General features: G+C 46.2%; 1 protein-coding gene and 1 long non-coding RNA gene across 4 annotated transcripts in view; one reads left to right on the forward strand and one right to left on the reverse strand.

Moving 5' to 3' along the window:
• Positions 1-5,803, reverse strand: part of LOC105260637 — a 21,143-nt gene extending 15,340 nt beyond the window's left edge. Inside the window, exons 1-2 of the long non-coding RNA XR_890426.3 lie at positions 5,661-5,803; positions 5,231-5,353 (exon numbers count right to left, since the gene is read on the reverse strand). This is a non-coding gene — a long non-coding RNA (uncharacterized LOC105260637). The remainder of the gene's footprint in view (positions 1-5,230; positions 5,354-5,660) is intronic.
• LOC101098145 (dehydrogenase/reductase SDR family member 4) lies at positions 5,698-16,175 on the forward strand. 3 transcript variants are annotated; one of them, XM_045059702.1, is made up of 9 exons: positions 5,698-5,831; positions 6,944-7,121; positions 10,849-10,950; positions 12,968-13,038; positions 13,136-13,187; positions 13,491-13,625; positions 14,049-14,104; positions 14,621-14,795; positions 15,658-16,175. In XM_045059702.1, the coding sequence occupies exons 1-8, from the start codon at positions 5,701-5,703 to the stop codon at positions 14,790-14,792; spliced, it is 897 nt and encodes a 298-aa protein (XP_044915637.1). In that variant the 5' UTR covers positions 5,698-5,700; the 3' UTR covers positions 14,793-14,795; positions 15,658-16,175. The 3 variants fall into 3 exon arrangements, with proteins under 3 accessions (XP_044915637.1, XP_003987542.1, XP_044915638.1); XM_003987493.5 differs by lacking the exon at positions 14,621-14,795; XM_045059703.1 differs by lacking the exons at positions 12,968-13,038; positions 13,136-13,187.
• Positions 16,176-16,206: the final 31 nt, after the last annotated feature.

Raw genomic sequence — 16,206 nt, forward strand, 5'->3', positions numbered from 1 at the left:
ATAAGCAGTAGGCAAAAGTTTATAAGAGAAATAGATTAGAAAGGAAGAATAGTAGGAAAGCTCTCTTTACAGAGAGGAGACATTCGAAAGCGAATGCCTGAGGACTCCAGGTGAGGGTTCTTGTTTTATAAGGTTCTGGTTGCCCACCGCCCCCTTGTTCCTTCTCAGGTTCTATCTACCCTTACTGACTGGATAACTCTAGGTGCTTGGTTGGCTCGACTCCATTGTATGAAGGGTGGTCTATGGCCATACAGTTCCTTGTGGGTCATAGGCTTTACTCCTACTTAGTATTAATCAGGTCTTTTGTCAAAGCCCTGATGGGAACATGAGGGGGAGTAAGTGGGACCTGTTACATTCTTAAGAGGAACCTTAAGCCTGAGGGGGTTTGCTGTTCAGACACTCCCAGCATTGTTCCAAAATATGTGTTTTTCCCCACCCAGGGACCTCAAGTCCTAGTGTTTCCCTCTCTGCCTACTGAATTCTACCTTTTACTATCACAGCAGGACCCACCAATCTCTATGGGCTCCCAGCCACTTAGGCCAGGGTCTATTGCCATAATTACTGAGTTTTATGCCATCAACCAAGGTTTAAACCATTCTATATACTATGTGCAAGAGGGTAAGACAACAGGCAAACTCACTTTAGAAAAACAAATCCATCAGATCTGGTCAAACCATTTTTAAGGTAATTTGACCTTGGCCATCAATTTAAAACATTTGACCCAGGGTACAAACGCATTTGCACCAAACACAAAAAACACAGACACCCAAGGTTGTATATTATTTGAAATAGCACACGACTGAAAGTGACTTAAATGTTCATCAGTAGGAGGCTGGCTAAATAAATTATGGAATATCCACATAATGGAATACTGTACAGCTATTTTTAAAAGGGAGAGAGAGAATAAAGTAGATCTATTGTGTACCACTCAGAACATTTTCTAAGAATGTATTTTAAGAAATGAAAGAAAGGTAGAAAAAGGGAGAAAGGAAAGAAGCAAGCAGTTTGAAGGACAGCATATATAGTGTTATTCCATTCATGGGAAACATTTTTAAGGGAAAAATATACGTAACTGCATAGAAACTTCTAGAAGGATACACAAGACCAGGAGCTATGTGGGGAGCAGGCAGAAGCATAGGGAAGAGTCACTTGTTTACTTTTCACTTTAAAACCTGTCTCTTTTTAAAATCATGAACATGTGTTATTTTTATAATTTAAAGACTAGATATTTAATGATTAAAACAACAGTGCACTGGTGCTGACAGTAAAATTCCAACTCAGAGGAAATTAATTTCTATGAAATCTGTCATTCCCCAACAAAGTCAGAAAAATGAAGCATAGCTATTTAACATACACAGCAGGTTGGCTTGTCATGACTCACTCTGATTTCACAAATGGAGATAAAAATGCCTACCTTACCAGATTAGAAATGGTCTACAAAATGTATAAAAAGCACCAAACACTTGCCACACTTAGTAAGTGTTCAGTAAAGGTGGTTGTTATCCCACAGCCCTCCCCTGCTGCCCAGTCCTGACTAGTGTCAATGACCAATCGAGGATGATTATTGCAAAATGGAAGATTTAAATTCCATCCCAGGTGGGGGCACCTGGGTGGCTTAGTCTGTTAAGCATTCGACTTCGGCTCAGGTCATGATCTCGTGGTTCGTGAGTTTGAGCCCCGCATCGGGCTCTGTGCTGACAGCTCAGAACCTGGAGCCTGCTTCGGATTCTGTGTCTCCTCCTCTCTCTCTCTGCCCCACCCCCACCCCCACTTGCGCTCTTTCTCTCTCCCAAAAATAAATAAACATTAAAAAATATGTCAAAAAAAATTGCATCCCAAGTGAATGTCAGCCCTCGAGGAAGATCAGAATATACTCCTCAATAATGAAGGCATTTCCTCAGGATCTGCACATGGTATTGATGGGGTTTTGGAGTGACTGGGGATTGGAGCCGCCAGCCAAGAAAGAATTCTTGAGCTGTCTTTGGTATCAAAAAGGTGATTTTAGGGGCGCCTGGGTGGCGCAGTCGGTTAAGCGTCCAACTTCAGCCAGGTCACGATCTCGCGGTCCGTGAGTTCGAGCCCCGCGTCAGGCTCTGGGCTGATGGCTCGGAGCCTGGAGCCTGTTTCCGATTCTGTGTCTCCCTCTCTCTCTGCCCCTCCCCCGTTCATGCTCTGTGTCTCTCTGTCCCAAAAATAAATAAACGTTGAAAAAAAAAATTAAAAAAAAAAAGGTGATTTTATGAAAGCACGGGAACAGGACCCGTGAGCAGAATGAGCCTCACTGGGGTTGTGAAGAGTGACTGGCTATATACATGCTATGGAGTTTGGGGAGGTAAAGGCAAAAGTGAGGTCTCCAGAAGGACTTTCATATGCTAAAGAAGACTCCTGAAATACCACAGGCCTAGCTATTGTCAAGCTAAGGTTGTTTTCCCTCTATCAAGGCATTAACATTATGACTGTAGGGGGTGCCAGGAGAAATGCTGTACCCCATATTGGCCTCAAAGTAATTGTTAATGGGCTGCAGGTTAAAAGGAAATTTAGTTTTATGTGCCATTTCCTTTTGCCTTTGTTCCCCACATCACTACTGGGGCTCCAGGAAACTGAGTCCATATTGATGAGGGAGCATAAGGCAGGCTAAGGGCAGAGTACAAGCTAGCATCCCCCCCTCCCCAGTACCTCCAGGTGGGATATGTGTGACAATTCCTCAGGCACTCCTGGCTACCCAAGAACAAAGCAAAGGACAGAAAACAGATGGTTAAACTATTAAGAGTCTCCATCAGTTTACAAATATTTTAGGACAATGACAAAAATAAGGGGGGGGGGCAATCTTATCAATAGCCTAAAGTCCACGAACTCCCTACTGCCTTAATATGAAGGCTCTGCCAGAGGGAAAAACAACCTTAGCTTGACAACAGCTAGGCCTCCAGTAATCTGTGAGTCTTTAGCATATGAAAATCTCTTTGGAAACTTCCCTTTGGACTTTACCTCCCCCAAGTCCATAGTATATAACCAGTCACTCTTCACAACCCCAATGCAGCTCTTTCTGCCCACGGGTCCTGTCCCCATGCTTTAATAAAATCACTTTTGTACCAAAGACGTCTTCAAGAATTCTTTGTTGGCCATCAGCTCCAAACCCCCACTATCACCCCAAAGCCCCATCAATAGGTCTTGGAGATTAGCCTATTGATAAGATTGCTTTTTTTCTTATAATTTACTAAGATATTTGTAAGCTGAAGGAGACTCCTGTCCTGCATGACTGTGATCTCTATCAGTTAACCGTTTGTTTTCTCCTTTCCTTTGTTCTTGGGCAGCCAGGAGTGCCTGAGGAAATGTCATAAGTATCCCACCTGGGGGGGGGGGGGTAGCTCTGCTTTGCCCTCAGCTTGCCTTATCCTTCCTCATCAGTACCACCTCCATACATACAAAAGCAATCCCATTGCCTATTACAGTTCCCCATTTAAAGAGACTCCTACACACCCATGTTTTTCCCCCAAAGATTTCCTGTCCCCATCTCCAACAAATCAGCTTGATGAAGAGTAGCAGCTAGAGACTCCCACACTCCTTGCCTTCCCTCTACCCTTTTCAGTTCACGGATCCTCTCGCTAATGTCCCAAAAGAAATGGTGCCAGAGGTCATATATCAACCCTGCCCAGACAAGGAGGGGTCATGTGATGTTCACCAAGTTTTCTGACCAGAATTCTCTTTTCAAGACCCTTTGCTCTTTGAAGTATGGTCTCCCTCACTCTCTACCCAACCTCAGCCCCTCTGAGCAAGAGGTGAAGAGAGATCAGATATGCCCTGAAGGCCTGTCCCTTTGAATCCAAAGCCCTGAGAACCCTTCTCCAGTCCTACATACCCTCCCCACAGGCCCACAGGTGGAGAGCACTGGGAAGGGTTCCCACAGTGCATTAGCTCTGAACAGGGGAGGAGGAAGAGGAGTGTCACGCTATCCAGCCTCTGTCATCAATAATTCATGAGGTTCAGACACAGGGGCACCAGTCAGAGAGTCAGTTTTCCCCGGGCATGGGGAAAATTAGACGTAAGCTCTCTTATCTCATCAGGATATGCTGAGTACCAAAGCTGAGTACCGCAGCTGTAGCTTCTTGGTTGAGGAATATACTATAAATCCAGTGCATGCCTGATAGATCACTTGCTACCCATACATCCCCTTCTGAATGTTGAAATCCTTTATTAGCTGCTCTGCAGAACTATACATATACTAAGTGAATCTCTAGCAAGCATGAATTCTATTAAACAGCGATCCCCAGAATTTCACAGACGAGGATTCTCTCTCCTCTAATGGTATGGACTGACACAGAGTTGCCAAACTGGTGATTTCACCAGATAACAATACATTTTTCAACTTACCCATCTGCTTTCATCATCTTTTCTTAACAAAATGATGAACCCCCCCAAAAAAAAGAAGCAAAATAAAGAACTATTAAATTAAATAATATTAGTTTTATGAAACTCACTATATTATCTTTATTTGTCTCAATTTGCCTTGAACGAGTGAAAACTTTGCCATGGATCAGCACATCTCAGCCTGGCATTTTGGAGGCCACTGGGTTAAACCAATTCAGACACTAACACTTGGATCTGTTGGGGCCTTTGTACAGCATCCCACAAGCCATCCAGATTTATTAATTCTCCCAGACACCCAGAAGGGAGATCATTTCAGCCTGCTCCACAGAAGGGTAGGGTGAAGTCTTGGAACAGAATTTACAGCTAGAGAGGACTTTATTCATCATCTGCTCCAGCATCCTCTGTTTACAGATGAAGAGCCTGGCCTGTAGCAACAATAATAATTACTCCATGGTGGCAATAATAACTATGTGTTTAGTAGTTTCCAGTTTTTAAAGTGCTTTTACATTCAATAAATATTTATTGAACTAGGATGGAGGCTAAGACCAGGGGACATGGTGATTATGGAGAATTGAGTACTCCTGAGTTTGTATTTCCACCACTGGCTGGGAGATCCTCTCACCTCTTGCTACCACTTAGGCCCTGTACAATGGGTCAGTCCTCTTACGGTAGAGGGTATGAAAAGTCCTGTCCAGTCAGGATCTTTTTCCCTGCATGCTGGTTACCACAGGGATCCGAGTCAGCCCTCCAGGACTGTGAGCATGGAGGAGACCCTGAGCCAGTGTGAAGTGCTAGACCCAGCCCAGCTACTCCTCCCCATCACATCTGTCTCCCAGGCTCTTCCACCCTCATCTGAGACCCTCACCTGGTGACTCTGCGAGGACCACAGGCTTCACTTCCATGGGCAATCTCAAAGCATTTGCCCTCTTGTGAGCTATCACACACGTAGACCCAGACTTTCTTGGAGAAGGAGGTCCATCTTGAAGTTCTGGGAAAGAAAAGCAACCAATTCAAAGCTCTCTCCGCCACCCCGACAAATAATAGGGTCAAGCAGATGGGGGTGGAGAGCGTTGCCAAGGGTGGGGAAGTCTGTGCGGAAGTCTGAACGGGCCCCTGGAGGAAACCCTGACAGACAGCACTGTTCCACAGCCGCCGAGGACGGCGGGGCGCGGCGGCCGTGCGCCAGCAGGGGGCGCCCGCGGCCACAACTGGCTCCGGGTGTGAAGGGCCCACGCTGAGCCGGACTTGCCGGGCGGGGGGCGGAGAGCGGGGCGGGGAGCGGGGCGGGCAGTCACCTATCCTGAGCGGCGCAGAGCCCTTTAAGGTCCGGCGGCCATGCAGCAGGCGAGGCTGCTGCTGAACTGCTGCGCGCCGGCGTGGAAGTCTGTGCGGAAGGCCAGCTCAGGGATGGCACGCCAGGGCCCGCTCGCCAATAAGGTGGCCCTAGTAACGGCCTCCACAGACGGGTGAGTGCCCGGGCCGGAGTCTCTGAGACCCCCCACTATCTGGAAACAGGTACTATCCCCTTGATCTTTGCTTCCCGGCCCAAGTCCTCAAGCGTCACTCCCGGGAAGAGTCCGACCCCAGAAGAAAAGAACCACGTGGTCGGCCTGCAGCCTGACCGAATCCTCTTGCCTTGACTCCACTTCTGCCAGTCTCCTCCCACTGTTGCCTCTGGCTCAATTGCGCCACCTCAGTACTGCCTGCATAAATCCAGTCTCCCAGTAACTCCGGGCTGCCCCAATCAAACGGCCCCCCCTAGAGTCTGGGAAGACCAAACACCAGAAATCCAAGACAGTCAAGATTTCAAAAATCCGGTCCCTCTGCCTCCATCAACTATGGAAATGTTCCAGACTCCCCATTTGGAGCCCTTCACCTAGATGGGACACAAGACCCATGCGTCCAGGTTTTTGTTTAGCTCAGTACATTTTGCCCTTGCCCAGCCTGTTTCTCACCCACCGTTCTTGTCTATCCCTGTTTCTCATCCCCACAGGACTTTGCTAGATGCCAGCAAATCTAAAATGCAATGTATGCGAAATGCTAATAGCCAACAGTTGCAAAATGTGTAACCCTTACTCCCAGGAGAGTATTGTAAAAAATTTACATTTTTTTACTAGAGACCCACCCTTTCACATACACCCCAAAACATAATTAACAACAGAATTTTAAGATGATGTAGACTAGTAAGGAAGGTATCTGGGGGGCAGGGGCTCTTTCGAGTGAGACCCTCTAATCATTGAAGTGGCTGTTGCTACACCCCTAGCTCATTTCTCTCCCTTCAGTCCCTACAGGGCATGGGGACTGTCACTGTGAAGGTGCCTGTGGAAGGTAATGTCAGTGCCTGGGAATGTAGCCTGACAGCCAAAACCATAGGAAAAACAAGTAAATGAGTGTTAAAAACATGTGAAGCATGTCCATCTGTATGGTAATGGCTATGCCATTAGCCCTCTTACACGTAAGGTAGACACCAGGTCATACAGATGGAGAGCTGGAATTCAAGCCCGGGCATTCTGACTCCAGGGCCCATCTCTCAACCATTTCCCCCATACTGGCATTGACTCTCTCTCTCTGCCCATAGGATCGGCTTTGCCATCGCCGGGCGCCTGGCCCGGGACGGGGCCCACGTGGTGGTCAGCAGCCGGAAGCAGCAGAACGTAGACCGGGCAGTGGCGGCGCTGCAGGGGGAGGGGCTGAGCGTGGTGGGCACCGTGTGCCACGTGGGGAAGGCCGAGGACCGGGAGCGACTGGTGGCCACGGTGAGCGGCAAGGGTATGGGCAGAGAGCCAGGAGGTGGCAGAAGGGAGCCAGTCTAAGCTTACTTCCCTGCTTTCCTAGATAACACTGGTGTGATCCAAGCCCGCATTATTAACTAAAACATAACCATGCGTTATGCACCAATCCACCAGCACATTTTTGTGTGCCTTTCTATTATGTCTCTGAGAATCATCCCATCCCAGTCAGAGAATCAAAAACCACTCTAATGTTTCAACTCTGCATCATCCCTTGGGTCCCCCAGAAAACCAGCTGGTCCTGGGTCTCCAGTAGTTTCCAATCTAATTGGGCAGAAGAGAAAGGTAAATACAATCACAAAATAGATGTTCCCACCCTTGGGCTAATAATCAATCCCATGGTCTTTAGTTTATAGATTCGAGTGCCTTCTCTAGGAGGAACCCCACCATGTTTCAACCACCTACTATGTGCCATTCACTTTGTTCAGAGCCTTCATGGGTTATCTCTAAACCTGACAACAACCCAAGCAAGGCAAGGACTATTCTCCCTGTTTTGGAACATTCAGAACATTCTGCTCTGAAAGCTGCAGCGACATCCCAAGTTCCCACAGCCAGTTAGGAAGAGCTGTAAGTCAACCCAGACCAGCCAAGCTGACTACAGACCACCAGGCATTTCTCCATTAGCATCGGGTCAGGCCTTTGGTGCACAGTTGGACTTTAGTCTCAGAGAAAGTGTCTAAGGGGTACCTGGGTGGCTCAGTCAGTTGAGCATAAGACTCTTGGTATTGGCTTAGGTCATGATCTCAGGGATCATGAGTTTGAGCCCCACCTCAGGCTCCTCGCTGACAGCACAGAGCCTGCTTAGGATTCTCTCACTCTCCTTCCCTCTCTGCCCCTCCCCTGCTCGCATGTGCTCTCTCTCTCTCAAAATAAATAAATAAACTTGGAAAAAAAGAAAAAGAGTCTAAGCCAGTGTCAGAATTGGTATTTGGCACCAACCTCCCAGCTACCCAAGAAAATAGGAATATCTGGCAAAGGAGGCCACTCTTCCGTCAGGCTCAGGGAGAATCTACCCTAGATGGAAAGTAAGGGATTGTGTGAACAGATAGGAAGGCTGGAAGAAATAATTTGGTAATCTTAGAAGAGGGATACCTTAAACAACGGTAAACTGTGATATAATAGACCATATAAAGTCATTCCATTTTTAAGGAACCATCTGGCAGATACTCGAATGAGCTTTGGAGAGAGCCAAATGTGTGTCCAAGAAAGTCACCTTTCCTGGAATAGGCTGCTGGACAGTGTCTGAGATTAGGACCTTGATCCCAAGGGTGAAGGGAGCCATCTAGAATCCTGGGCCAATTGCTGACTGGCCATATGAAATGTGCATAGCAATTTAATGTCCAAATCCTGTCAGGGAAACAACCTCTCACCCTGACCAGCTCCACTTAACCAGTCCTACAGCCCTGGCTCAGAAGTGGGGTTTGAGCTAGACCTCGAGGAGGGCGTGAGACTGGATAGATGGAGTTGGGACAGGATTTCAAATGACCCCGCAAAATGAGCAGCCAACCAAGGAGGGACTGAAGGGTAGAGGAAGCCCTGTGAATTCACAGCAGAGAGCATAGGCTCAGGAGTGCTGGTGGGAAGGGCAAGCGACAGGGGCCTCCAGAGCTTGCCAAAGGTGCTTGGATGTTCTTGGAGAAAATAAGAAGCCACATGAGGTTTGAGCATGATGAAAATGGTCACATTTTAAAAAGATAATCTGGCACTGGTAAGAGGATATATTAGAGTAGAAAAGACTCTGAGCCAAGGATGTTAGCAAGGAAGCTGTTTCTGTCATTCAGGTCTGGAGCAGCAGCAGTGGGACCAGAATGGATATGCCTAAGAGACCTCTAGTGGGAACCAACCAAGATTTTTTTTCTTCCTAACCCGGTGTCAAGAAATGGGAAATAGGAAGGATGAGTCAAAAAACAACTCTTCGGTGGAGAACAGCATAGGGTACTTGTTAGCAATCTGAGATGGGTTCTGCCTGTTAAGAACTGTTAGCCTGCATTGGGAAAAGCTCCTCCCTTAAGGATGGTTACTATCCAGCAGCTTCTAAATCTGCACAGCGAAGCTTCTCAAAGGTGTGGAGAGCAGAAACTAGATCGGCTGCTTCTCCACTTGATGGTATTTTTTCTAAAAAATATATCTATCAGAAAACAGCACCCAACTCCTAATCACTTTTGTGTAGTGATCACACAATTTAGAACAGGCTTAAGAGACACCTGGGTAGTCATAATGCCTTTCTCATTAATCTTCTATGGTTCTCTGTCTGTTTGGGCAAAACCTAGACTTCTCCCCTCTCCAAGCTGCTAGGCTTCCCACCCCCAACATCCCTTTCTAGCTTATTCTGCAGTTTGCTTGTCCAAAATCCATAGGCGAAACTTACACAGAGCCAAAGCAGGTGGCTGGGGCCTTGTGCCGGGACACCAAAAGTTACAGAGCACCAGATAGTATTCATACTGATTTTAAAAGCTTAGGTGGTTTTAAATTTTGTTAAATTTACATGTTGACAGCCCAAGCATTCTTTCAGCAGTGTAGAAGCAACTGAGCTTAGCACCTAGTTAGCAAGAATAATTAGTTAAAACGGGAGCTAGCAGATGGAACACATTGTTATTAACACCCCTCTGTGCGCCAAATCATGAAGCACAAAGTTGATTGAGGGCCCGTTTAGTGCTGCTCGCCCAAGGCATCAGAATTGCCCATTCTGGGCAAATGCATCGTCTGGTTTCAGAGTCACGTATTGTTGGCAGATTCTGTTTGGCCACTCATTACTTTGGCACATGCCTCCGCCATCTACTTACAATTTATTAGCGAGGTGAAATGTTCCCTTTCTTGGCTTTCCCTGTTTAAATCTCAGTTTCTGCCTTGAATCTTCCATGCCTGTAAGCCAAAAGTGGGGGGGGGGGGGGGCGGGGAGAGAAAATGACATCATAACCAAGTGTGAAACCGCTTTAAACCCAAGCTGGTGCCTTCCCCAGTGTGGCTCCTGGGTAGTCAGTTTCATAGAGAGCTCAACTCACTTTCAGAGGACTCTTATGTATTACCTCTGTGGTAGAAGGGATGCTGACCTCAGATCTGCCCCCACTAACTAGCTTTGTGCCCTGAGCAGACCACTTGCCCTCTCCCAAAGTCCCAGGGAGCAGGCCTCCTGTTCCTGGCCAGCCCTCTTATATCATTACTGAGAAATTCACTTCCCTAGACTACAGTTTGTTACCTTCACCATGAGGACACTGGGCTGGGTGGTCTAAAGGCCCTTCCAGGGTTGACTTTCTGTTGGCCTATTTAAAACCATTTCTCCATTCAAGTAGGTGTGGACAGGTTGAGTTTGAGATAACGGTAATTCAGTCAAGGAGAACTGGACAGTAAACTGGAGAAATGGGGCTGGGACTGGGTGTGAAACGAGAAAGCGTCTAGAAATGGATTTTGAGGTGGGACTGAAGAAGCCATGAGCATCGAGGAGCTCCCCAAAGGGAAAGTGTGAAGAGTAAAAGGTCAGCAGCAGCCCTAGAAGTGGGGGCAGGAAGAAAGAAACTAGACAACCTGAAACATTTAGCAGCAGAGCTTAGGGTAGCTTGGGAGAGAAATGTTTCATGAAAAAGAGACATCATTTTGACATCATTTCATTCCTAAGAAGGAATTCTTCATCAACATTGATAAGTGCACCCCCCTTACTGACCTGCAGTCCTAATTCAGACCTTACTCCTCCTTCTAGGCTGTGAACCTCCATGGGGGCATTGACATCCTAGTCTCCAATGCCGCCGTCAACCCTTTCTTTGGAAACATTTTGGATGCCACCGAGGAGATGTGGGACAAGGTGAGAGGGGATTAAAGGAGCAGGGGACAGGCCTCAGAAAACGGCCAGAACAAACTCAGTCTGCTTTTAGAATTCATTTGTCAAGTTCACTGTAAATGTGAGGAATCCTTGTGATTTGCACACACCTGGAGTGCACCTGGTAAAGGGCAAGTGGGGGGTGGCTTCTTCTATCCTTGCCCTTCTTTCATTTCTGCTTCTCCCCAGTTTTGTTCTTCCATTTGCTCCTTGCTAGCCTTCTTGTGATTCATTCCCCAGCTCTCTCCCCCTACATGCTTATCCAGGCTCTTCCTGGTTTATTTCCAGCAGAGACATGGCAACTATATGCCAATAGCTAATACACCTAAACTTATCCACACCCCATCCCCTTTCCAGCTTCTAAAAAGGAACTATTTCTCATTAGCTGGAAAATGTTAATAGCTGCTAGTTAAGTGAAATATCAATTCTGGTGAAATGACCTAAGTTACCGCTTTATAACTTATAATCTTGGCAAAAGACCTGTGCCCTTTTCTTCTTAACTGCAGTGTCAAGAAAATCTGAGATCCAGATGTCTAAATTCAAGTGTGGAATATTGGTTTTAATGTGAGCGTGTATAATTATATTTGTGATATATTTCACACAGTACAGTTTTTAATTATAAAGCCTTAATTAAAATATTTGTCTTTGTTTACTAAGGTTAATATTCGCACATGATTTGGAAATGCTAAATTTTTTATGATCTCCCATGGTTTTGCTTTTTACTCTGATGTCATCAATAATTTCTCAACACTGAAGTTTAAGGATACTAAAATATTATAGTTTGTTTATCAGTGTTTCACAGACATAAAGACCAAAGTGCCAAATGCTCTTCAGTGACTCAGTTCCTGATTGATATTCTTTAAAGTAGAGAAACATCTTTCATGAGCAGTCTGAATAAAGACCACATGAAAATCAGTTTTAAACCAAGTAATTTTTCTTTTTAATTTGCATTTTTTAAAATGTCACAGTACATCAAATATAAATTCAGTGGTTGATCCTTGATTAAACTCTGGATTTTTTAAATAAGGACATTTGGGGAGACAACTGGGGAAATTTTATTATGGACAGCATATTAGGTAAAATCATTATTACAAATGTTAAATTTCTTGGTGTGATAATGGATGGTAGTGTGTAAGAATGTCCTTATTCTTTGGGAAAAAATGCTAAAGTTTTTACTGATAGAGCATTGTGATGACTGTAACTTATCTTCAGTGGTTCAGGGGGAAAAAACTATATAGATACACAGATAGGACACATCGGGCAAAATGTGAACAATTGGTGAATCTAAAGTGTACCTTCTGGATATTCATTGTTTTTCTATTTCAACTTTTCTGTAAGATTAAAATTTTCAAAATAAGAAGTCAGCATGGGGGTACGGGAGGGGAATATCCCAGCAGTGCCTAGAACTACATAAATGAGGGTTATGCATTTGTTTCAAATTACGGATGCAGGGTTTTGACTGTAGCTTGTGCTCTAGCTCCTGCAAAAGTGCTCCCATCATGATCCCACTTTCCAATAAATATCCAGCCAGACAGTCCATCCTGGAGGGCCAAAAACATCTCATTCCTTAAGCTCAGAAGCCAGGGAAATAGTGCCCAAGGTCAGGCCACATTTTCCCTGAGCAGCATGGCCCACTCTGGGGCAGGTCCAGTAAGCCAACCCAATTCCGAGTTCTCCCTAGTTGGAAGGAACACAGAAAATCCAGCTCAAGTCCAAAGCAGCCCTGTTAATATAGGTCAAATCATACTTGGCTGGTTAGGAGACAAGAAGAACCAGGTTCCTTTCCTTCTCACCCGAACCTAATGCATCATTCTCTAGCTGAATAAGCCGGTGAGAGGTGCTTTTCCCCAGGCCTTGGCCTCTGTACTTGTATGGTCCAAGTAAACCATCTGAGATCTGCACCAGGCCCAACAAACATCCCAGGAACCCTGCTATAAGTCCTCCTCGCCCTGCCTTCTCCAGCTCTTCCCTTATGCTCTTTCTCCTTCTCTCTCTGTTTCAGATTCTGAACATTAACGTGAAGGCCACAGCCCTCATGACAAAGGCAGTGGTGCCAGAGATGGAGAAACGAGGGTACAGACAGTGAGAGGGAGCGTGGATGTGATGGACCTTATATGGGCTGAGGGCCAGGGTTCCCATTGGGAAGAGGTTCATTCTCTTCTTTTTCCAGAGGCGGCTCAGTGGTGATTGTGGCCTCCATAGCGGCCTACACCCCATTTCCTGTAAGATCCCCCCTTCTTTGCTACTTCCATCTGTCCCCAGTCCTGCATTTTCCACTCCCCCAGTGATCCTAATTAGTATGTGTCCCCTTTTGGAGTCACACCACCAAGCCCCCTCCCACAAAATAGATGCCTTGCCCCCACAAATCCTAACCTAGGGGCGGGTTAGCCACAAGACAGTTTTCTAGCTGGGGACCCTCCCTTATAGGAGATGCCCTATTATCTACTGCCCTTGGTCCTGTCTTACTATAAGAACCAAGAATGAACTGTAAACAAAGACACTAATGCATTGTCTCCTTTCCCCAGGGCCTGGGCCCCTACAATGTTAGTAAAACAGCCTTGCTAGGCCTCACCAAGAACCTGGCCAAAGAGCTGGTCCAAAGGAACATCAGGGTGAACTGCCTGGCACCAGGACTCATCAAGACTAGCTTCAGCCGTGTGGTGAGGACCCCTGGGACCCCTAGGACCCCTAGGGGCATCTTCCCAGATGGGGAAGCCCAGTACCTTCCGCCCTGATCCCTGCACTTTTTTTGACATTCCTCCCCGCCCACCCATACCAGCCACTGGTCCAGATCAGACCCCACATGCGCTTTTCTTGAGGTGTGCACTAGAGACAGGAATTCAGCCTCTGCTCATGTGGTTTCATTTTTCCTTAAGTGGATGAGAACTGGGGACACCCAGCAACAACCTCACTAGCACCTGAAAAGAATGGAACAGAGGAGGGAAACAACTGGGAACTGAGGAGGACTAAGAAGTAAAAGGGTGTCCTCTCCAGCCTTCCTCTCAGCTGACATAAGGGTGGCACTTTCTCCTCTCCCTGTCCTCCTCTTCTGCCACATAAAGAGATGTCCCTTTTTCCTGCAGTTGTGGATGGACAAGGAAAGGGAGGAGAGCATAAAAGAAACCATGCAGATAACAAGGTAAGACTGTCACAGGGGAGGGTTAGGAAGGACAAAGACAAAAGTTCCACTCCCTCACACAGCCCACAGCTTGCTGTCTTTTGGTCCCACAGACAACATGAGCACACACAGACTTCCCAAGTCCATGAACACTGTGTCACTATGGTGGCATGTGCTAGGGATCCACCTGCATTGCAAAAACCAAACACAGGCATCTGGGTTTCAGCAGAGCACCATTCTGAGAAAAACCCTGACTCCTCTCTCCACCTGGGTGTTCCCTCCATCTCTGGGCATCCCTAGCATCCAGGGAACAAGACCAAGACCAAAACCCTGCTTTTTAGTTCCCCTTGAATAAAAAGCCATGTTTCCAGAGCTCAGGTTGATGATCCTACAATCCAAATAAAAGGAATGAAGAGCTTTACTAAGTCCCAAAACTCCCCTTGCTAAGAAAACTCGCCTCTTCCCCATAGGGCTAGCCAAACTGTTCAGGTATCTTTGTCTGGTTCCTTTTCCTCTAACTTCCCTTCCTCTCTCCAGCTTGTGGCTTCTGGAAACTCTCTTCTCTTTAGCTTCTCCATCTTGTTCTCTCAAGAACACATGCCAGCAAGGCCTACTCTTTGCTGCTCCAAACATTCCAGATCCCCTCAGGTGCACCCAAAGCTGTTCTGATGTCAGGCATGAGCTGCACACCTACTTCACAACTCACTAACAAGTAAGGGCATTGTCATCCTGGAGCCTCAGTGAATGTCTACACCCATGCTTCTTGATCTTGGATGTGCGTTAGAATCAGCTGGGCACTTGTGAAACTACAAATGCTCAGGCTTCACTCCCAGAGATTCTTTTTTAATTGGTCCAATATAGAACCTAGGCTTTTTTTTTTTTTTTTTTTTTTTTTTTTTTTTTTTTTTTCCCCTTCGCGAGGTGAGAGGCCAGGGTGGGGAGGAAGTTAAGCCTCCAAGATGATTATAGTGTGCAGCTATGATGGAGAACCACTAATCCAGGCCTTCTAAGTTTGAGGTACCTACTCTACCCCCACCTCTAGAGCATTCTTTGGTTAGGTTACAGTGTTCCCTAACTATGCAATCACTGATACAAACACCGAGAATTAGCACATTCTCACAAAATGAACCTAACTTTAAGGGACAAAAACAGATTCCTGAAAAAGTTGTCTGTGAATTGAAGCAATACAAATGGAATCATTTTAAACAAACCATTTACTGTCTCACAGACTACCTGACACTTGAATAGTATACACACATGTGAAACAAAATAGCTGCTCACCAGATTATCTGTATGACTTTGGATTGTGGTGTCCTGATTCTCTAAAACACAGAGTGTCTCTGTATTATTTGAATATAATGTGTGGTGGTTTTTACAGCGTGCAGTATTTAGGCAGTATTTATTATGACAGCTTATCTTCACGGTAACCCTTTTTGATTGACAAGAAGCTTATACACTGGTCCTGATAAATCATCTGATACTTTTTGAATAAGCACATTCATGCCCTGAGGGCCAGGTCAGGGGGTCTGGCCTGTTTGATATTTACTCCGTTCCTTGTTTCTCTTATTCCTCAGGATAGGCAAACCAGATGAGTGTGCAGGCATCGTGTCTTTCCTGTGCTCTGAAGACGCCAGCTACATCACTGGGGAAACAGTGGTAGTGGGTGGAGGGACCCCATCCCGTCTCTGAGGACCTGGAGAGAACTCACCAGGGCAGAGATTGGGCTCTAACTCCTGAGTACTGTTCCAGCACTTATCAGTCTTTCCCACCTCTGCCTAATATACTGCTCACCTTACACCCTACTTCACCCCCAAAATCAATTCTGCCCTCTGAAAAGATCCAGCCTTCCTTCTGGTCAAGGTGTGGTCCTGTGAGGATTCACCCTGTTGCTGTAGCTTTAGATAAAGACTTCCCCTGAGAACATAGGGCAGGCCTGCTGAGAAAGCTGAGTCTACCTCGGCAAAAACTAATATTTTTTTCCTGGGCATGGGGGAATTTGAGGGAGATGGGATTGAAGGAACCTGGGTGGAAAGAGCAGTTGGAAAATCAACGACTTGCAAAGGGAGGTGCAAATAAAATGCAGATGACTGTATTGCTTTGAGTAGGTGTGTTCATTTGTCATT

The sequence above is a fragment of the Felis catus genome, chromosome B3 (genome assembly GCF_018350175.1).
Source record: "Felis catus isolate Fca126 chromosome B3, F.catus_Fca126_mat1.0, whole genome shotgun sequence".
NCBI lineage: Eukaryota > Metazoa > Chordata > Mammalia > Carnivora > Felidae > Felis > Felis catus.

Coding starts and splice junctions, on each gene's coding strand:
- LOC101098145 (XM_045059702.1), top strand. CDS start 5,701: ATGCAGCAGGCGAGGCTGCTGCTGAACTGCTGCGCGCCGGCGTGGAAG. Junction 5,832..6,943: donor GTAACGGCCTCCACAGACGG/GTGAGTGCCCGG, acceptor CTCTGCCCATAG/GATCGGCTTTGCCATCGCCG. Junction 13,188..13,490: donor CGGCCTACACCCCATTTCCT/GTAAGATCCCCC, acceptor TCCTTTCCCCAG/GGCCTGGGCCCCTACAATGT.